Genomic DNA, 23,513 nt, shown 5'->3' with positions numbered 1-23,513 from the left:
TGTCATGATATTTATAGATAAAGTGAAGAAACAAATTGAAAATAAGTTTGTGAATTTTTTTAAAGCAGATTCATTTAGAAGATATTAAAATGGAACTAAATAAAAAGAGTGACATTCCACTATTTTTTTTTTTATATATTTATGCCTTTTATTTATATCTAATTTTTTTTGGGTCAAAATTACTTGACATTTGCTTTCCATTTTTAGATATTGATGTTGGTAATGAACAACATCAACCCATAACATAATTTTTTTGATAATTACGTTTTTAATTTTTGGATAAATGGAAGATTAAAACTATAGTTTACTAAAAAGGTGTCACACACAGATGTTTCGTCGAATATCTTAATGCTGTAATAAATAATCGACTTGTAGTGTTATTGTTATGAAATAATTTTTTATATAGTTTAATTTAAGAAGAAATTAATTTTAATTTTTCTCTCTATTTTTTTTCTCTTATAAATCTTTATGAACTAAAAATCCATCTAAACGTACACTTAAAATGTTTAATATTGAAAAAAAGATTTAATTTGTATTCTTTATTTATCTAATTAGAATAAGCTAACTAAAGGGGTTAGGTTTAATAAAAGAAGTCAATTTTACCCAAAGTGAATTAATTGCTATGGTTCGACCCGATTCTCATTGAGAACGAGATACTCAAATTCAATACATGTTAACAAATTCTTATGATATTTATATGTTTTAAAAAAATAAAAAATACGAAATTCAAGGAAATGATGCATGTTTATTTTCTTCCTAAATTTCTTGTTTTTTAAATAGTAAAAATATGTTTTGTTATCTTCATTATTTCTTGTGTAACTTTGAAAACAGAAAGTAAAAAATAAAGTATAATGATATATATATTTTGAATTAATCACAAAATAACATATATTTTAAAATAAAAAAATTTGACAAAACCATGTTAGATTGAAGGAAAAATATTTCACTTAATTTTTTCATTCCTATTCGACAACATATTCAACAAGCATTCATCAACTAAAGTTAAAAGTTGAATCGTGTAATTAATAAGTATTTACATGATTAAGATCTGAATCTACTTAAAACTATTTTAATTATTCTTACTGAACTCAGAATATTTCCTATAAATAGATAAACGTTAAATATCAATATCAATAAATATTTAATATTTACTATATATCTTTATATAAAATTAACTTTAAGTGTCGGAATATAATAATCTAAAGACAAAAACTCTGGACTGAATATCCAAAACCAAAAATAATAAATATAATCTGCAAATAAGAACCCATCTCTTTAATAAGTATGATAGAGTCGTGAATTAAAGTAATTGATTTTTTACTTTGCCGACCTGATATATATATATATATGTATATTAATTCAAACGAATAATATATAATACAGTGTGCAGAAACATAATTTGAGTGTAAAGTGACGTAGTTTTTGTGCATCATGATTCGAGAATTTTCTTTTTCTTATTCTTATTTGACCTAATCAAATATGAAGCAATGAGACAAAAATTAGGTGTTCATATATATAAGTGCATGGAGCCTTCTAAAACTGTAGAACCCTAGAACCTGCATTGGAATTTAACCCCATCGTTATCATATGAGAGTCATTCCTCTTTAGACACGACCTGAACACGCTAAATTACAAAAAAATAATTGAAAATTTTCTGCATATTCTTTTTTTCATTTAAAAAAAAAATAAATTAAGCAGATTATATTTGTCAATATTTATGCTTTTTAATGAAATAACAGCTTATAATATAAATAAATAATTATAATTTCTTACCACTATACTTCTTTTACACTATCATTATTGCAAAGTGATTTGAGGGATGAAGATTTTTTTACTTTAGTTTATCTGGTATTTCTTCTTAAATAAAAAGAACATCTTAGTATTATTAATCTGATCAATATTCGAGTTTATTATCCCAACTGATATTGAGATGCATTACAATAAACCAAAATAATTAATTAAAATATTAATTAAATTAGAAATCATTTTAGAAACTAAATAAAAATTTGGTTTTTAAATTAATTTATTTGTTAAATAATTTTTAAATTGATATTTAATTAGTACCCAAGGTTTTTTCTACCAAATTTAGAAACTAAATAATTGATAGTTAAAACCTTGATTGTTAATTAGATACCAATTTTAAAATTATTTAACAATAATAGAAACTAATTTAGAATTTTTTTTTTCTAAAATGGTCTGTAATTTAGTTATTATTGTAACTAATTATTTTAGTATCTAAAAATTGATTTCTATTTTATGATTTTCTTGTAGTGATGTAATTAAAATCTAAGTAACATTTATATAGGCTTAAAAGTTAAATTAAAGATGAAGATTTTTAAGCTGAAGATAATTTATTAAAAAAAATACTCTAATGTCATTAAAAATTGATCTTTCAAACTTTTAATATATAAATTAACTTGTCATGTTAATGAATTTTTTAATATTAAGCTGTACATTTGTATTTAATAGAAGAAAAGGCAAAACAACAATTATAACTAAAGATATAATGAGAAGAAGGAATAAGTAATCATATCACAATAAATAAATGAATATTTTTATCATGAAAATATTAAAAACTCATAATGCGTAGGATTAATAGTGTTTTGTTAAATGTTTATTTATTCTTTTAATATTACATTTTTAGTCATCTTTTTCAATTTTTAAAAATTCACATAATACCAAACCTAACGCATAAAACCCATGATACTGATTTTTTTTATCCATAAGCTCGTTATAAAATAGATGTAGTAAGGAAAAGAAATTTTAATTAAGATAACAAGACATTGAAAGGAATTTTAAGCAACAATAAAATACACCACCACTTATCTTCAAATTCCAATTTAGGAAATGTTTTTACTCCATAATATATACTAGCATGTTATGGAATTATGGATATTTTTTAACTTTAGGGTGATCAAGATAAACTTATTCCCAACATTTTTATTTTATTTTGAAATAATAAATGAATAAAAAAAATATTTTAGAGATATTTCAATTCAGATAAAAAAAATTGTTTAAGACAACTTATCTCACTTATTTCTAAAATCTTTTTTGTAGGCAAAAAAGTTAAATAAATGGGAACATTAAAGAATGTTTCAACCCGTATATAAAGCATTTTAAAATTAAAATTTCTAGATATAAATATATACACAAATAGCTAAAACATTAGATCATACCTCCTAAAAAAACATCTTGCCAACTTTGATCTTATCCTCTTGTCTAATCTTTCATAACTACATAACCTACTACTTAACATTGAACACTCATTCCCAACGATAGTCACACTTTCTAATCACTTAGGAAATATATACAAGAGATAAGTGTGAGTGTTTGTTTACTTTTGTAAGGTTTGCAATATATTTTATATTTATAGACATTCTTTAACCACAACCGAAATTGTTCTATCCAACTTAAGGTCGGTCGGAATCTGGATGAGCTCCTTGTGGTCTCCCTTAAAAGGCCTTCTGGAAACGAGAGGGACTCCTCTTGCGATGACACTCTAACGCCCAAGTCAGTAAGAGCATAAATATAATGAGTATAATATGAAATAAGAGTTGAGAGTACTCCCTGTGTTGTTTATTAGATGTTTAGATTTGTGTCCCTTTCTGAGCATAATCAGGTATATATAGACGAAATTGTAACTTCTCCATCTTTAGTCATGATTCTGTCTCAATAGAGTCATAAAGGATTATTAAGTCTAATTGATTGAGATCCCTTGACTTGTGTTCCCTCATAATGTTGATACACAGGGCGAGAAACGACCCATAATGACCAAACATCGGGCCAGACCCATGACCCAACAGAAACCTTCAACAACACTAGGCTGAAAGTTTACTTAACACCCTTCATCACCCCATCTTATGGAATGTAAGCATCATGTAATGGCAACTAGGCATCAGATATGAATCCACGTTGGAGAAGTCCGAGAGAGCGTGGGAATAATAACAAGGTGTCTCTTTGGTGGAAAGACTTGAATGAGGTTTGGGAATTGGAGGATTGGGGAAGGAGTTTTGAAGATTGTTTCAAGTGGAAGGTTACCAATGTGAAGGAAATTATTTTTTGGAAAGATAATTGGGTGAGTTGTGGTGCTTTGAAGAGTGTTTTTCTGAGGTTGTGGTGCTTTGAAGAGCGTTTTTCCGAGGTTGATTATAAGTTGGTTAAGTTTGGGGATTGGATTAACAGTGCTTGTGAGTGGAATTTAGCTTGGAGAATGAGACTTTTTGAATGGGGAAAGATTCTGGAGAGTCAACTTCTTCAGGAGCTTCAAGGGTTGAAGATCGTTTTGGAAATGGAAGATAGTTAGGTTTGGAAATTTGCTTATGTTTCCTTAAGGAGAGTTTTAGAAGGGGAAAGCACATCCGTGTACGAAAAGTTTTGGAGGATTAAAGTTTTGCCTTCAGCCCATGTCACAGCTTGGAGGGTGTTGAAAAATAAGATCGTCATTAAGGCCAATTTGGAAAGGAAATGGCCAGTGGTCGAAAGTATTCTGTGTAGTATGTGTGGGGTGGAAGAGGAGTCTTGTCGCCAATTTTTTTTAGTGCAAAATAACTTGGCTTGTTTGGAGTCAGTGCTATGCTAGGTTAGGTTTGACGTCCGTGGATCACTCTTTACAGTTTAAGATGTGTAGTGCATCTGATTCTGTTAATGTTGTTTGGAGGATTATGTGGATTGTTGTAGTAAGTGAGATTTGGAGGCACAAGAACAATCTAATTTTTAAAGGTAATGTGACTGATGTTTTAGAAATGTTCTTTATAGTTCAATTAAATGTTTGGTTTTGTGTAACTTCCAAGGTACCCTCAACTCGCTTTTCTTATTTTGACTAGTGTTTTGATCCTCTAGTTTGTCTGAGCTTGATTTAGTGATGTTTTTGAATTGTTGGTTATTTCGTGTTGTTGGTTGGGTGTTTGCTAGTGTTTTGTCGGTTGTTGTTTGTAGGACTTTATTGTTTTTTTCTTATGAGGAGATTTTGAAAGTTCTTTTCCATTTGTATAAGGGTTGGACTACCTCTCAAGTGATTTACATTTATTTATTCTCTTTTACTGATAGATAAAATCCACATACAATTTATATACCTCACCCATCAACAATTCATCTTTTTCATATATTATATATTCATCTATTAAGTATAAAAAAACATTTGTAATATTTAAGTTTTAGTGCCATTTCTAAAATTATAAGTGATATGTTGAGAGTTATGATAATCCGATTAAAGTGTTATTTATCTCATTTGAAAGTTATAAGAATTTACAAAACTTCCATGATTTATGCTTGATTTAGAAGTATACTTTGTCTAAAATTGATAACAACGGGGAACTTTTTCCAAATTTTGACAGATTGACTTTTTGTTAATGCTATATCTTGTCTTATAAACCTTATTTTTTTAAGTGAATCTAACTATGATAGTTAGCTAATATTTAGGATTACAATATTCATATATAACATTTTCTAATTTAATAATCTAAATGATTTATGAGATCATTCTTTTTGTTTAGTGAAATTTAATTTGTCCACCAAAATTAAATTTTGTTCAACTAGTTATAGTTTAAGTATTCTATAACAAGTTTGCGATTTATGTTGTTGAAACAAGTTGTGTTAGACAATTAGAGATTTTTATAATAAAATTAAAGTATCACTTAAATACTTCTATTTATTCATTTATTCTTTGCTATAAAAAAATATATGATTCTACTAGTTAAGAATTTAGGATTATTTAAGAAAGATGAACGAATAAGTAAAATTTAAAACAAATTTAAAACAAGTATTTTATTTTTAAAGTTAGAATGAATTAAATCCTTATCTAAAACTTTGAGACTTCTTATTTTGAGAAAAATTAAAGGGTGAAACTTGATGAATAAAGAGAATGCTTTTGTCCAATTTGGTTGCATATCCAACTAATAAAAGTTGTACGCAAATATCAAAACAATTACAAATAAGTTTTCATCTAGTTTTTTTTTATTAGAAAAATAAATAAATTAATGGAAAACAAGCCAAGTAGCTCTAGAGAAGAAGGTCAAAAGATATCCCTTCCTTGTAGGTGTAAAATCTTAGTTTGAGAAAGAGAAGGTAGTTTGAAAAAAAAATGAAAAATGGAAAAAGATATTGTACTATATAATTTTTTTTAGCGGAGTCTCGTAGTAAAATTTATAATTTTTTACCATTTTCAAGATTTCTTTTAATCACACTCTTGTGTACACAACTAAGAATCTGACAAATTATTCAATCCCCAATTTCCCAAAACTACTATATTACATAGATTTCCTCTAATATATACTCTAATTCAATAGATTTCCTCTAATATATACTCTAATCATGAAAAATTATGACAAAATATTAATAATATAATAGTTACTTTAGATAGTTAGATTCAAATTACTTCTAGATCCAAGTAAGACGAAATCTTCTAAAAATTAACCTCTTACAACAAAAACAACTTCAATATTTGATAAAAGACTTCTTACCTAATATCCGATAACAACCTTATTGAATGTTTTCACTAGGACAAAAATCTATAAATATAGTTTTGTTTTTAGAGAATAGTCACTAAATTCTACTTACTCACTTAATCCTTCACGGAAAAATCAACAACTTGTCCAACAATTTAGATTCCGACTCATCTCCAATAATAATATATACTTTTTTGTGAATTGTTATTTAAGAAGCTTTGATTAAAGTTAAAAACTATAAGAAATTAAGGAATATAAATGTAAACCACCCTAAAAAAATTTACACTAATCATGTTGTGGGACTTTAGGGAACACATAAAGAGTACTCCCAAACATAAAAAAAAATGTATTACTTTTTTAATGAAGATCATATGAACTCCCATTCACTTATTTTTTTTTCTTCATCTGAGCTGACCAGAAAAGGAAGGGTTCTAAGACCGAATCCATTTTGTTCATATTTCCTTTAATTACATGTGCCCCCCAAAAATAAACACACATGATAAAAATAACGTAGGAAATTGCAAAGAACCGCGACACCAGTGACCACCGAGTAAAGCCAAGACACTATGAAAGCGCAGAGAAATAGGTGTTTGAATGAGGCACTTTCTCTAACAACTTCGTTTTATGGTTTGAACGTCCACAAGAACCTGTGGTGTCAATATTCAAAGTCAATTACGATATGGGACCACCACCATCATCCAACTGATATTTAGAAGCCAATAAGGTACTTCAATTCATACCTCCAATTCAACAAGTGCTACGTCATTTCGATATCTTCTTTTACACTTTCAATCATGCTGCTACCTTCCTCTTGCTCTCTAACAAAGTTTAGCTGTTATTTTTTTTAATAAAAATAAAATTAATTTACCATATATAAGTAAAATAAATCTTTTATTTATTAAACTAAACTTAAAATATATTTTTAAATAAAAATAATAAATCATTATTTTAGTCAATGGGATAAGAAGTATATCTGTACCTGTATGGATATTGGGGACTGAGTAATGTTGATCCACGTCGATACAAGGTGTCTTCTTCACTCTTGGTTGTCCTATTCTTCAAGTCTTCTTTCTCTTCGCGTGCTTCGGTCGGCCGGCGGGGGTACCTGCGATTGCACTCCGACGCTCAAGTCAGCGATGGTGCTCAAGTGAGAATTCTCTGATAGTATGGAAAACGTACCCTTCCCCCCTTTTCAGAAGTCCCTTTAGTAGGTTGACCTGGGCCTTGGCCATGTGGGCCAATCAGTTGATGGTTAGAGACATGCTTAGTGGTCTTTGGGTCGTGCCTGGTGGTTTCCTGAAAACCAGGGGAGTGGTCTAGAGGACGTGTTTTTACTTCGTCAATGGTTGTTATAACTGCTCTTTTCTACACGTGTAACCACGTTCTGGATTAAATTCGATTTATTCGACATAAACCACTCGTTCGTCCGGCTAGAGGTCATGGAAGGACGAAGAGTCGTATAAGACGCAGGGTTTTGTGATGATTTTACCATGAGTATCCTGCAGTCGTCCGGTGCGGACCGGTACACTTGCCCCCCCAGGCTCGAGGTCATGGAAGGACGAAGAGTCGTATGAGACGCAGGGGTTTTTGTGATAATTTTACCATGAGTACCCTGCGGTCGTCCGGTGCACGAAATCTATTCTATAATGCTGCTGGAGGCATAAAATTTCCATTCTATTGGACGGAGAATCCCACCTCTCTTGACCATCGGCTTTGGGAATCTTTGTCTCCCATCGACCAAGAAATTTTGATGGTCGTGAATCAACTACCGTGTAGGCTCCCTACGTGGGAACTGATAGCTCTTTATGGGTCGTCCAAGCAGTAGGCGGAACTAAAAGGTGAGCACCTTCTTCTTGCGGTCGTTCGGCTAATAGCGTATCTGTTTCTTACTTTCGTGTTTATGTTGCAGAGATTGTTGTGAGCATAGATCCGGGTTTTGAAGAAGTATATGATTCGGATAGCCGTAGTTATATAATCTCGACCGAATGAACGGTTAATTAATAAATAATTTCGATTTCTGACCAAGGTTGGTGAATAACGTTGAAGTTATAATTCGTTATATATTCTGGCCGAACGCACGGTTAATGAATTAATAGATAATTCGGATGCCGGACGAGGCATAAATAATTCGGATTACCTTAAAGTAATAAGATAATTCTGATGCCGGACGAGGCATAAATAATTCTGATTACATTAAAGTAATAAGATAATTCTGATGCCGGACGAGGCATAAATAATTCTGAATAATTCTGATGCTGAACGAGGCATAAATAATTTCGATTTCTGACCAAAGTTGGTGAATAACGTTTAAGTTATAATTCGGATAACTTTCGTTATGTATTCCGACCGAATGAACGGTGAATTAATTGAATTTCTGACCAAGATTGGTGAATAACGTTTAAGTTATAATTCGGATAACTTTCGTTATGTATTCCGACCGAATGAACGGTGAATTAACTGAATTTCTGACCAAGATTGGTGATTTAAAGTGCCTCGTTAAAACCTTCTCGGTAGAAAACCCTCCTTAGGGATAAAACTACCGAGCGAGGAAAGAGTGCACTAAGTTTATTCATCAACTGTAATAGAATTTGAGATGCGTGGCATTCCACGTTCTCGGTGCAGATTTTCCTGACAAATATTCTAAGTAATAAGCTCCTCCTGTTGCTGTGTTGGAGATGCGGAACGGACCTTCCCAATTGCTTGAAAACTTTCCTCCGTCCTTCCGGGCGTCGCTGCGCATGCGCCAAACTAGATCTCCTTTCTGATAGCTTCGTGGCTTCACTTTGGAGTTGTACCTTCGTGCTGCTCGTATCTTGCATGCTTCTTCCCTTATCTTGCATTTGTCCCTTAATTCATTGATGAGGTCGAGGCCGACTAGTAGACTTTCCTTGTTTAAGTCTAGGTCTAACGTCTGTCGGCGTAGTGAAGGCTCGCCGATTTCGACCGGAATCATGGCTTCTGTGCCGTACGTCAGGCTATAAGGTGTTTCTTGAGTTGTTGACTGGGGAGTACAACGATAAGCCCACAGAACCTCTAACAATTCTTCAGTCCAATTTCCCTTGGACGGGCCAAGTCTCTTCTTTAACTCATTGAGAATAACTTTGTTGGCGGCTTCCGCCTGACCGTTGGTTTGAGGGTGTTCGACCGAACTCGTTATATGTTTGATGTGAAGTTTCTCATAGAATTCAGCTAGCCCACGGTCGGTGAACTGTCGACCGTTGTCTGTGATAATGATCTGAGGTAGGCCGAACCTGCAGACAATGTTTTTCCACACAAAGCTTTGTACGTTCCGGGCGGTGATGGCTGTTAGTGGTTCAGCCTCAATCCATTTGGTAAAGTAATCTATACCCACCAGTAGGAACTTGCATTGCCCTTTTCCGGGTGTGAAAGGTCCGATAATATCCATTCCCCATTTCACGAACGGCCAAGGGGATAGGATGTAGTGCAAATGCTCTGGTTTTTGGTGCAATAGGGTGCCGAACTCTTGACATTTCACGCACTTTTGAACGTATTCAGTGCAGTCTCCTTGTAAGGTCGGCCAGTAGTATCCTGCTCTCAGAATTTTGGCGGACATAGTCCGCGCTCCTGAATGGGTTCCGCATATCCCTTCGTGTAACTCAGTCATTACATAAGTGACTTGTTCTGGACCAAGGCATTTTAGGAGGGGACGGGAATACCCTCTCCTGTAAAGATCTTCGCCAATCAGTATGTATCGGGCGGCTTGTAACTTCATCGTTTTCTCCAAATGTGGATCGCATACACCATCGGTAAGATATTGTTTTATGGGAGTCATCCAGTTAGGTTGGGTGTCAGTCGCCATGCATTCTTCGGTACCAACACTTGGTTTAGCCAGGGTCACGTGTATGGCCGACCGGTGGGCGCCTTTCTTTTTTAGGGTAGCCAATCTCGATAGAGCGTCCGCCCTAGTATTATTTTCCCTCCGTACGTGTTGGAAGGAGATTTCTTTGAACCTGTTTAGAAGATTTTTTACGAAATGAAAATACTGTTGGAGTAATGTTTCTCTTACCTCATACTCCCCTGTAAGCTGTCCGACGACTAGACGGGAGTCGCTTTTACAAGTTATATTTGTTACCTCCAATTCAATCGCCAGATGCAAACCTGCGATTATAGCTTCGTATTCGGCTTGATTATTGGAAGTTTTAAATTCAAATTTCATGGCTTGTTCGACAACAATCTCCCCTGGTCCTTCAAGTACAACTCCTGCTCCGGACGAACGACTGTTAGATGACCCATCTACGTATAGTGTCCATCGGGGAGTCCGTTCGGTCAGATAGGGAGTGAGTTCTGCTGTGAAGTCGGCGAGGGCTTGGGACTTGATGGCTCCCCTGGGTTGGTATTCGATGTGGAATTCTGACAGTTCGACTGCCCAACCTATCATTCGTCCGGCGAGGTCAGGTTTGGTGAGAATCTTCATAATGGGATAGTTAGTCCTAACAATGACCTTGTGATTTTGGAAATACATCCGCATCCGTCGTGCGGTGATGACCAAAGCGAAGGCAACTTTTTCGACCATTTGGTACCGGGTTTCTGCGTCATGTAAGACTCGACTTACAAAATATACCGGTCGTTCTTCCGCTTTAATTTCTTGTACCAGAGCGGAACTCACCGCTTCATTGGAGACGGCGAGGTAGACCACAATGGGTTCCCGTGCGTTCGGTTTCTGGATGACCGGTGGAGATGCCAGAAATGCTTTTAACTGTTGGAAATTTTGTTCACATTCATCTGTCCATTCAAATTTACTTGTCTTCTTCAGAAGTTTTATGATGGGTCTCGTTCGTTCGGCAAGCTTAGGTACGAATCGAGACAACGAAGTGAGACGGCCGACTAGTCTCTGGATCTCTTTGAGTCCGTTGGGACTTCGCATTTCGGTGATTGCCTTGCATTTTTCTGGATTAGCCTCTATACCCCGATGTGTGAGCATGAAGCCTAAGAACTTCCCCCCTTCTACGCCGAACGCGCACTTCTCCGGGTTTAAACGCATGCGGTATTGACGCAAGGCTTGAAAAACCTCTTTTAAGTCAGAAACATGTTGTTCGCAAGAGTCTGATTTGACGACGATGTCGTCAACGTATACTTCTACATTCCGACCGATCATGTCGTGGAATACGTGATCCATGAGTCGTTGGTATGTGACTCCTGCATTCTTGAGGCCGAACGGCATGACTTCATAGAAGAAATTATCAGAATCTGTTCTAAACGCGGTTTTTTCTCGATCACGGTGGTACATTTGTATTTGATTGTAACCTGAATAAGCATCAAGGAAACTTAGGATTTGATGACCGGCTGCACCGTCGACCAGCCGGTCGATAGTAGGTAGAGGATACGAGTCCTTTGGGCACGCTTTGTTAAGGTCTGTGTAGTCTACGCACATTCTCCATTTTCCATTCGTCTTTTTTAATATCACTACATTGGCTAGCCATGTCGTATAGTGGGCCTTTTGAATAAAACCAGCTTGAATTAGTTTGTCGGTTTCTTCTCGTGCGGCTTTCCGCCGTTCTTCACCTAGTTTCCTTTTCTTTTGAGCGATCGGCCTGGCCTCTGTATAAACAGACAATCGATGGGTAATCACATCTGATTTTACCCCTGGCATGTCTGCAGCCGTCCAGGCGAAAAGATCAGCGTTCTTTGTTAATGTTTTACCGATCGTCTCTCGGTCGTCTGGTTTGAGGGATGTTCCCATGTATGTTTTCCGGTCTTTGTCCCGAAGGAATATGGGTTGAAGATCTTCTCCTGCTTCCATTCGGGGATCATCCAGTCGAGGATCTAGATCGACTAAAGCGACCAAGTGTCTTCTAGATTCTCTTCCTCTGGAGCGTCTTTCTGTTGACCGACCTCTTCGCTCTGTGGTCCGTTCGGCTGACGTGGTATAAAGCCTTCGGGTCGGCTCCACCTTCAGGCTAGCTACATAACACTCTCGTGCTGTCTTCTGGTCTATATGTACGGTTGCTATGTCTCCATTGACCGAGGGAAACTTCATAGCTAAATGAGGAGTTGAGACAATGGCTTTCAATCTGTTGATAGATGGTCGACCGAGCAAAATATTGTACGATGTATTGGCATTAACGAGTAGATATCGTATGTTGATGGTCTTGCTGAGGTAATCATCCCCGAACGTGGTGTATAGATCGATAAATCCTTTCGTATCCACTCTTTCCCCTGAGAAACCAACTATCTGCTCGTTGTAGGGTTGTATCTCTGCTTCTGGAATCTTCATCTTCTTAAACGTTTCCCAATATAGGATGTCGACCGAGCTACCCTGATCTACCAAAACTTTTGCAATTGCAAATTTATCTATCTCCACAGTTATTACCATGGGGTCATCTTGAGATGGATCGATTGCTGTGAAGTCTTCGTCAGTGAAAGTGATTGGTGGTATATGCGGTCGGCGTTGTGTGGGAGTCGAATGAACGGATTGAATTGCTCTCAAATGTTTTTTCCTTGCCGAATTAGAGCATCCTCCACCCGCAAAGCCGCCTGCAATGTAATTAATTTCTTGAGGGGGCTGACCGAGCGATACCGGTCCAGCGATTGTATTGATGACTGTGCGAACTTTTTGTTTAGTTCGACTTCTACGTTCAGGGCTTTCGCTTTTAGGCCTCGTTCGTCTGATCGGACTTTCGCTTCTTTTTCTTCTGCTTGAACGATAGTGGTTGTCACGGGTCCGGTCGTCTCTTCGTCCCGAACGTTCGCGGGGATCATGATCACGCTGGGGTGACCTGGGTGCAGTGATGGTGGTTTTCACGAACTTGCGCAGATGACCGGCCTGGACGAGCTCTTCAATTTTATCTTTCAGTGCTTGGCATCCTTCGGTCGTGTGGCCATAGTTACGATGGTATTGGCAACGTTTACTGGTGTCGGCATTGGGAGGGGTTTGTGATGGCCTCAATGTCGGAATCAATTCAATCTGCAGTGCTTCGTCGAGAACCTTACCCCTTGGTACAATCAAGGGAGTGTAGTTGTGGAAACGGGGTCCCCTATTGGGGCGATGTCGTTCTCGGTCGGTCGGTATTGTGGGGGGACGAATTCCTTTGCTATTGTCCGTGTTCTCAGCATAAGTTTTTCGATGGTAGTCAATATGTTCTTCTATCTGCATGAACTTTGTTGCTCTTGTTCTTAATTCATCCATATTGCACGGAGGTCGTTTGATAAGGCTTTCAGTGAACCTTCCTGGTAGTATGGCCGAGACCAAATGATGCATGGCTATTTCTGGATTAAGATTACGAATGTTCATACACACTTTGCTAAATCTGTTCATGAATGTTCTCAATGATTCTCCCCTTTCTTGTTTGACATTTAGAAGAGACATGGAGGATGTCCGATGAGGTCTACTTGTGGCGTATTGCGTGGTGAACTTCAATTCCAAAGCGTCGAAGCTTGCAATGGAATTGGGTGGAAGGTCCGAAAACCATCCAAGGGGGCCTTCCCTGAGAGAGGTGGGGAAGACTTTACACCATACCGTTCGGTCGGTTGTGTAAAGGGTCATTTGAGTTCTAAATATATTCAGATGTTCGTCTGGGTCTGTGGAACCGTCATAAAGGTTTATCGTTAGGCCCCTCCACTTGTCAGGGAGAGGAGTGGCTATGATGTCATCAGTGAACGGATGGCCTTTCGGGTTTGCTACCTCGTTTGGGGTTACTGGCTTTGCACTCTGACGGGTGTGTTGAACGAGTGACGTGTGAGGTATAGCCTGGGCTATTGTTCTTGTTCCTGATTGGAACGGTGATGGAGAAGGTGCACGTGAATGCCCTTCGCGTTCAGATTGCTCAAGTCTATCCAACAATCTCTTGTTCTGTTCTTTCAATTGTGCTATCTCCTCTGCGTGTTGTTGACGCTCTTCTTCTCGTCTTTTCCTTTCTTCATCCTGGCGAAGTTGATCGATGACTCCTTTTTGGAGTAACTCCTGCATCTGAATCTGGAGGGTTTGGAGTATGGTCCTATGCTCTTCGGAGATATCATTGTTGTTGTTTGCCGTTGAGTCCATCTTCAAGCGTTGGGATCCTTGGGTCTGGGAATAATGATTACTCGGGCCCCACGGTGGGCGCCAATTGTACCTGTATGGATATTGGGGACTGAGTAATGTTGATCCACGTCGATACAAGGTGTCTTCTTCACTCTTGGTTGTCCTATTCTTCAAGTCTTCTTTCTCTTCGCGTGCTTCGGTCGGCCGGCGGGGGTACCTGCGATTGCACTCCGACGCTCAAGTCAGCGATGGTGCTCAAGTGAGAATTCTCTGATAGTATGGAAAACGTACCCTTCCCCCCTTTTCAGAAGTCCCTTTAGTAGGTTGACCTGGGCCTTGGCCATGTGGGCCAATCAGTTGATGGTTAGAGACATGCTTAGTGGTCTTTGGGTCGTGCCTGGTGGTTTCCTGAAAACCAGGGGAGTGGTCTAGAGGACGTGTTTTTACTTCGTCAATGGTTGTTATAACTGCTCTTTTCTACACGTGTAACCACGTTCTGGATTAAATTCGATTTATTCGACATAAACCACTCGTTCGTCCGGCTAGAGGTCATGGAAGGACGAAGAGTCGTATAAGACGCAGGGTTTTGTGATGATTTTACCATGAGTATCCTGCGGTCGTCCGGTGCGGACCGGTACCATTATTTTAGTCAATGGGATAAGAAGTATATCATTTCTTTGTCTGGTATTGATTTATATAAATCTAATTAACTTGAGAATTTAAATCAACATTTGACATTTTAAGTTAATTTGTTGGAAGATTATGAAATTTTTCATAGTATATAAATTAATATAAATTTTATTTTATAAGATTGAGTTAGGTTTAAAGTTATTTTCTTAAAATATTATTAAAGTCTTTTAGAGTCTATTTTATTGAGAGTTTGTTGGACTTATCAGGTTATCTAGACCGTTATCAGAACATTCATTAATATATAGTTTCACGTACAAGTTGATAGTCTCGATGTGAGAGGTGTATCGGAGATTCCACATTGACTAAGATTATGACATTTCATAATATATAAATAGGTAAAAACTCATCTTATAAATCAATCTTATAAATTTGAGTTAGATTTAATGTTCATTTTCTTAATATAATTGGATATAATTTTTGAACATATTAATTTTATAATTTTTAAAATTGATTAAACCGACTAACACCAGTATGTAAAAAAAATATCATGATACACAAAATTTAATGGTTATATTATATATATATATATAGTAATTTTTACCATTATTTTATTGATGCAAAATAAATTATAGAAAATTGCATTCTCTACGCATTTAATTACAAATTATGTACGTATGGAGTTTTTAATAAGATTGCATGTTTTCAAAACTTCTTTTTAACATTTACATAATACAAGACCCACTTGGTTCAATATTATTGATTTGGAATGGATTGTTAAAAAAAATATAAATCAATAAAAATGATTAATTCGTATTTGATTTCTTCTAGATTTGATTATAATAAACTCATAAATACCTTTACTTCAAGTATTACAAATCATAGTGTACAGTCTCTTAAATACTGAAACCAGTTTAAAATGAGTCTCCCAATGATGGAAACAATATGTTTCAGAAATTAATTTTTTTAATAGATGATTAATACTCTAAAGATAATTTGTATAATTGTATCAGTTTAATAACTATTTAAAAAATACAATTTGTAGTTTAATCTGTAGAAGTTATCTATGAGTATGTTAGGGTGTAATTGTGAACGGTGTTTTGAATTTGGAAGTAGGTAGTTTGAAATTGGAGGCTCCTGCACGCTACCAACTTCGGCCTCTACACTTTTTCCGCGCAACCGTTTATTCTTAATATCCAGTCATACACACTACAACTAAATTAAATGCACTTCATCAATTTTAAAAGGTACCAAGGAACTTTCCAAAATAAAAAATAAAAAAAAGGAAAGAATAGTAAAAACATAATTATATCTTTTAATTGTTTGGATAAAAGTATAAATATTTTTTTCATTAAAAAAGAAAAAAATAGATTTACAGATTATAAATATAATATGTTTTGACTGCAAGTTAAATAAAATAATATTATTACCATCATCACACGTATAAGATATTATTGAAAATATATTTGAAAACAGAAAAGTAGTCTTTGCGATTTTAATTATCACCTTTATAAGTAAACCTTTCATGTCTTATAGACTTTTAAAGCAAGGAAGGCTTATTTTCTTCCTCCCCGTTCACAATTCTTTCTCCAATTTTTCTAATTCTAACAAACAAAAACTTAAAGAAATATACATTTGGTTACCAAACATTAGTGTAAAATGATAAAACAACGACTTACAAGATGATTTTTTAATAAAATTATCATCAATTATTAAGTTGACATTTTTTACCATTTGTTTAAACTCTATGATGATAGTTTCTTTAGAACCATTGTTATTCATCTTTTATTTTTTTTTCATTTTTCTTCTTCCATTATAAGCTTGTATTTGAGTTATATTTTGACTTTGTAAATTATATTTTGACTATAATGTGTTTGTTATATTCATAAATTCTTAATTGGTATTGAACTTGAGGATGTTTGATCTCTAACAAATTAAATTGTTTTATTATATAGAACTTCATATATTTTATGTTGCTGCTAAAATATGTAAATTTGAATTTATGAATGTCAATTTTATTTAGACTAGAATTATCTTACAATAGTTCTAGAACACACAAACAACTTATTTTATCAACTTCTACAAGAATTTAGGCTAAATTGTTGGAGATCTCACATCGACTAGAGATTAGAATATTTCATAATATATAAGTGGGTGCAAACCTCACCTCATTGAACCGATTTTATGAGGTTGAGTTAGACTTAAAACACACTTCTTAACATAGATAATTTTTAAACTTTGTTTTTTAATTTTACTTTTACTCATGAATTTTATGTTTTAAAACTATTGATTTTTGACATTTACAATACTTTTTATATAAAACAAACAATTTAATAAAATTAGGATTATGATAGGTGTAACATCATATTTATTTCTTTGCTAACATATTAATACAAGAGTTTTATTTATCTACAAATCTTTCTTTTCTCAACGCTACTACATTATTTTGCATGGTTCAAGGAAACATATTAATTATTAAGTTAATATGAAGGATAGAGACAAATAAAAAGTGATCACAATGAGTCTCTCCAGAATTATTAGGATATACATGTTTGAAACAAATGTCAGGGATGAGAGTCTCATTCCCTGATAAGTAATTGAATTATCAACATATTTATGTATTCAAACTAGTTCTTAGAAGAACTATGGTAATAACTAAAAATAATGGATTGAAATAATTTGAGATCTCCATATATTTACGTGATATTTTTAAATATATTTTTTCACACACAAATAATAAAATATAAAAGTGAGAACAAATATCATGTAAAATACAATATCATACCAAAACAATATATACATCATATTTTTCAATTTCATTCATATAATTCATTTTATTATATATTAAAAATATTTGAATTACTTTTGGAGTATTCAGTTGGGATAAAATAACATTCACTCATTTAAATTTTCAAAGTCAAACCTTTATTTACAATGTCTTCAAATATTATTATTAATGACCTTATTAAACTTACACAATTATAAAAAAAAATTTATTTCTACCATATTCATTTACCGAATAAAACAAATAATAAATATTATAACCAAGAAACACAAATATATTTAAATAATATAAATATAATTAAATAACGTCCATCAATACCGAAAATAAATTAAATAGTATAAATAAAATAAAACGGATTAATGTATAACTAAAAATAAATTAAATAATTGAACTAAATAAAATAAATTAATGTGTAACTGAAAATAAATTAAATAATATAATTAAATAAAATGAATTATAGTTGGAGATAAATTAATAATAGAAATGAATAAGATAGATAAGTCACAAGTATAAGTGAAGATACATTAAGTAATTAAAAAAATAAAATGGATGAGTTTATGAATACCTCATTGAAAAAAGAAATATACAAAATAAATAAATAAAATAATAGATGTTTGTTTTTCCCTATCTTAGTAATTATAATGCACTTGACACTTCAGATGTAAGGTCAGACACTCCTCTTAAATAACATAACGTGTCAGTGTCCGATTCAAAAAGTATTTGTTAGATGTCTGACAATTCTGGTACGGTTTTAACGCAATTTTAAAAAGAAAAAATATATTAATTTCCTAAAAATTCAAACTTTATTGTATAAATTATTATTATGATTATAAAATAAGAAACAAATAATTGTGAATCAGTCATGAAAAACATCTTTCTACTCCAAAAAAATAATCTATAACATACTTGTGCACATACATCTTTATTGTCAATTTATATAATTCATAATTATATAATATATGAATTTGTGTTCCCGTATCTTATATTTTAGAAATTTTACGTATCTTCATGTCCGTATCATAACTGTGTCGATGTTACATAGGATATAACTAAAAATATTTTAGATGTTACAATTTAGTTTAGTCGTGTAAAATTTACTCCCAGAATTCGCCGGAAACATTTATTAGAAATGTCTTTTGCAATACCGACATATTCATAATATTTATGAATACATAAGAATTTGTAATATGTAAATAAGAAATTAACAAAATATATTATACTTTTTACCCGTGTAGAATATATGTTATATTTTAATATTGTACTAATTTAACTATTTTATAAAATTTAAAAAGTGTTACAACTATTACGTGTATACATTGATACACACTAATGATTCCATTATAAAACATTAAAAAAATTAAATTTCATCCCCTCTTCAAATCATAGAAAAGTAATGAGATAGAGAATATGTTTAATCAAAAAATTATTTTATGAATAAACAATTGCCCACGGAATAAGTGTTATATTTAATTTTAATGCATTATCAATGTATAAATTTTACATTATAAATCATATTAAATATAACAATGAAGCAGTTATTATCAAAGCTAATAATTTTACTAATAATCTATAATCAGTTCATGTTCAGGATAAAGATATCCATACTAGCAGTTAATTAAAAGAATAATGTATTATAGTATTAGGGAAATGAATCTCCAATAAAACGTGGTCCATTTTTTATTTTGTGATTTGTATTTATAAAATATAGAGATAGTTGTATATAGTGTTAATTTTTTTTGTATGTTTTGGTTTGTTTGTTAACTTGTGATTTGATGGAGAAAGAAGCCATCGGGTTTATTGTGGAAGAAGCTTCTTAGGAGATGTTATTTTCATGAATGGAATTGAATGAATTAAGTATTTGTAATTTTCTATCACATGGAGTCACTTGATATATACTTTTTAACACAGGGGAGAAAAACCAACCCAAGCAAAAGCAAGTCCCATGAAACCGTTTACATTACTCTAGAAAGGTAGCTAGATACTGTAGTTGTTATTTTTTCAATAATATAAGCCAAAGTCCTGCATCAAATGGCATGAGATAGATCATATCGATTACCATGGCCTACACGGGAGAAAAATAAGATAATGAAATGAAATGTGTTGATTACTTGGCAAAGTCTAAAAAAATGACCTCAAAAACCTTTATGCCTTGGTCCTGTGAGACCTATAAAAGCAGAAGCATCAGAACCATCTAACATAATTTAGCAGTAGTTGAAACTTAGCCGGCAAACATAGCTTGATACAAAATGCCTTCAAAGAGGCTTCCATGGAGATCCTTAGTACTTGGTTGTTTCAAGGCTAAAAACCAACAAACCTTGGAAGCTCCAAACATAGTTTCAAAGAAGTCGTCATCAAGTAGAATCTTTCTCTCTGATTTAAGCCTGAGCGATTATTCATCGCTCTCTATCATGAGTGATTTATCCAATTCTCTAGTGGGATCAAATCTTCGTATTTTCACCTACCAGGAGCTCAAAGAGATCACACACAGCTTTAGCAAATCCAACATTCTTGGGGAAGGTGGGTTTGGGAAGGTGTATAAAGGGTTTATTGATGACAGTTTTAAGCGTGGGTTGAAAGCTCAGGTTGTGGCAGTTAAGGCCTTAAACTTGGATGGAAAACAAGGCCACAGAGAGTGGTTGGTAAGAATTTGCTAAACCCTTCAAGTTTCAATTCCTCTGTCTTTCAAGCGATGAATTTGACTAATTCTTTTTGCTGTTTGTACTGCATAGGCTGAAGTAATCTTTCTGGGGCAGTTGAAGCATCGCCATCTGGTTAACTTGATTGGCTATTGCTGCGAAGATGAGTACAGGCTTCTTGTGTATGAATACATGGAGAGGGGCAATCTGGAGGAAAAGCTTTTCAAAGGTACAAAACTAAAGTTAAAGCATTTTCTCTATACAATTGCTGTTTCTATGATTTCCTATAAAATTTCTTACCCCTTATGAAATGCAGGTTATGTAGCAGCCTTGCCTTGGCTAACAAGAATCAAAATAGCAATTGGGGCAGCTAAGGGACTTATGTTTCTCCATGAAGAAGAAAAACCAGTCATATATAGGGATTTTAAGGCCTCAAACATCCTACTGGACGCTGTAAGTTCTCACTGGCCCTTTTGTTCACTCATTCTAAGAACATCACAATCTATCAACCCTTTAAAATTTACTCAAAATTGACATGTATAAACCCATTTCCTTCAGGATTACAATGCGAAGCTCTCAGATTTTGGTTTAGCAATAGATGGACCAGAAAAAGATCAAACACACATTACAACTCGTGTTATGGGCACGAAAGGTTATGCTGCCCCTGAGTACATCATGACAGGTATTGTATTCCATTTCAAGTCAAATTCCATCCATCAAAACCAAGGTTTAAATTACGGTCATGATCACGATTTTGATTTCATTAGTCCTTGATGGCAGATGCAGCCTGATTGCGGTCGCATTGACTTCAAAAACTGAGATGTTGCGACCGAAATCACAATCACAATCAAAGACTGTTTTTTAAAACCTTTATCAAAACCTTCATTTGTTGATTATACTTACACCATTTTTTTTTCTTGATTAGGCCATTTGACAACCATGAGTGATGTATATAGCTTTGGAGTTGTACTCTTAGAACTCCTCACAGGAAAGAAATCCGTGGACAAAAAACGACCCAGCAGAGAGCAGGATTTGGTGGAATGGGCAAGGCCTTTGTTGAGGGACTCCTATAAACTAGAGAGAATAATGGACCCAAGACTTGAGGATCAGTACTCACCTGAAGGGGCTAAAAGGTTTGCAGCCTTGGCTTACCAATGTTTGAGCCACCATGCGAAGGGTAGGCCCACCATGAGAACAGTGGTTCGGACCTTAGAGTCTCTCTTGAAACTGAAAGACATCCCAGTTGGCCCTTTTGTGTATGTGGTACCCAGTGAGGAAGACAAAGACATACCCAAAGTGAATGAAAAAGTAACAGAAAATGACCATGTTGTTCAGATCAACCAAATTGATGAGTTAAAACCCAAAGAAGAAGAAAAGGGAGAGAAAAAAGAAAAGGGTCACCACCGGCAACGAAAAAGTCGTCGCCACAAACGTCGTGTTAAGCCCGTGAGGTCTCAACCTGTTTACTCTGACACTGCTCTGTACAAAACTCTTGGCACAAATCTGTACTCTCCCAAACAAGCAACGTGAAGAGATGGTCATGGACCAGTTTTGCATGTTTCATCTTCAATTCTTCGTCACACAATCATAGCTATAGATAGGGAGATTGAAAATTCAGGTTAAATTCCTTGTATCATTTACCATAAAGTTCTCATTTTAAACAACACCTGTAGATAAATTTTCAAACATTAAATGGCTCCGGTAACAATATGTTGCCGAAAAAATTCAAGTGACAGTATTTAATCCGAGAGCCTGATGTAAAAATCTAAGGACTTCGATGTTTTGTTATACAAACAAAAACATCATAGGAGGAGAAAGAGAAATATTGTACGTTCTACATCTCTTTTTTTTCTGTAGTTTGATTTTGATATTTTCTTTTCAGAAATTCCAACATGTTTTTATTAAGCACTGGTCACTGATGTTACATGCGCCTAAATTCGTTCACGTACTTCTTTAAATTATTCTATTAACATGTTCATACACCTTTGCAGCCTATAAAAATTTAACACATATTTCACATAAACTAATTGCGCATGGTTTAGCCTTGTGGTGGGTGCAGTTTTGAGATTTTTCCAAGTTTTCTACCTTACCGTGACAAATTTGGCCTTTCTCGTTGAGCCTTGGGTGTGAAGGTAGCTAAATTGAAGTGTTGTTTTGACATTTTCCACGTTGTAATTGAAAAGTGTGGCCTTTCTAATGGTGCCTTACTCTTGAAGCAAAATGATGATTAAAGAACATAATTGAACTCTATTATCTGCTTCTGGGTTTCTATCTTCTTACCCTACAAAGTCACAAACGTTATTAATTTGAAAAACTTGTGATTTTGAAAGTGAAATGGGCCAAATTAATTTTAGACTTGACACGTTGACTTCTATCGCTTGTTGACAACTGGTTGTTTTTTAATAGAACTTGTGTGTTGTGGATTGAATTTCCCAAAACTGTGTTGTAGATTCATTCTGCTAAGCAGATGGTTTTGTATTTCCTTGTAATTTTTTAAGCCACTTTCACTTTGCGTGTAGAGAATAAAGTAAAGAAAAAAAATGACTAAAAGCTTGTCCTGAAGTAGGTTGGAGATAGCCAGGAAGTTAACTAACCAGTTAAGGACAAGGTTGGTGTCTGCTGACTGATATGGTCCATTTTAGTGACTTTATCTTCCAATTTAGTAGAATGCCAATAGAGAGTTATTCAGGGACATGAGTAAGAGTAATTGTTTTTCATTTTTGCTACGTGAGCATATATTTCAAGTTTATGAACTTCAAACTTCTAGGTCATTCATGGCCAACACCTAGCAAGAAAACAAGACAATATACTTCTTGGGACAAGGTTGGTGTCTTGTCAGTAGCACACTTAATCTGTTCAGTCTATTTTTCTTACCCCTATTTCATTAAAGATTTTTTAGTCAATCTTTAACTTTGATAATACGGTAATTGGGTTATCCATATTCAATGTTCTAGAATTGCAAGAAAACCAGACAACAATTTCATATCAAATCAATCAGAGGTAACATTCATTCATACATATCACCTTCCTTTACCAACCCC

General features: G+C 34.1%; 2 protein-coding genes across 2 annotated transcripts; one reads left to right on the top strand and one right to left on the bottom strand.

Annotated features, from left to right (window-relative positions):
- Window positions 1-9,015: 9,015 nt before the first annotated feature.
- LOC137818065 (uncharacterized) lies at window positions 9,016-14,768 on the bottom strand. The gene is made up of 2 exons (XM_068621287.1): window positions 14,716-14,768; window positions 9,016-14,641 (listed from the first exon to the last, which is right to left on the bottom strand). Exons 1-2 carry the CDS (start codon window positions 14,766-14,768, stop codon window positions 9,016-9,018), a joined length of 5,679 nt encoding a protein of 1,892 aa, XP_068477388.1.
- Window positions 14,769-20,021: 5,253 nt separating this feature from the next.
- Window positions 20,022-22,377, top strand: LOC137819096 (putative receptor-like protein kinase At1g72540). Its single transcript, XM_068622836.1, has 5 exons — window positions 20,022-20,475; window positions 20,566-20,701; window positions 20,789-20,925; window positions 21,031-21,154; window positions 21,398-22,377. The coding sequence occupies exons 1-5, from the start codon at window positions 20,083-20,085 to the stop codon at window positions 22,000-22,002; spliced, it is 1,395 nt and encodes a 464-aa protein (XP_068478937.1). The 5' UTR covers window positions 20,022-20,082; the 3' UTR covers window positions 22,003-22,377.
- Window positions 22,378-23,513: the final 1,136 nt, after the last annotated feature.

The sequence above is a fragment of the Phaseolus vulgaris genome, chromosome 10 (assembly GCF_000499845.2).
Source record: "Phaseolus vulgaris cultivar G19833 chromosome 10, P. vulgaris v2.0, whole genome shotgun sequence".
Classification (NCBI taxonomy): Eukaryota; Viridiplantae; Streptophyta; class Magnoliopsida; order Fabales; family Fabaceae; genus Phaseolus; species Phaseolus vulgaris.
The sequence above is the reverse complement of the archived record's forward strand: the minus strand, read 5'-3'. Positions and strand labels throughout refer to the sequence as shown.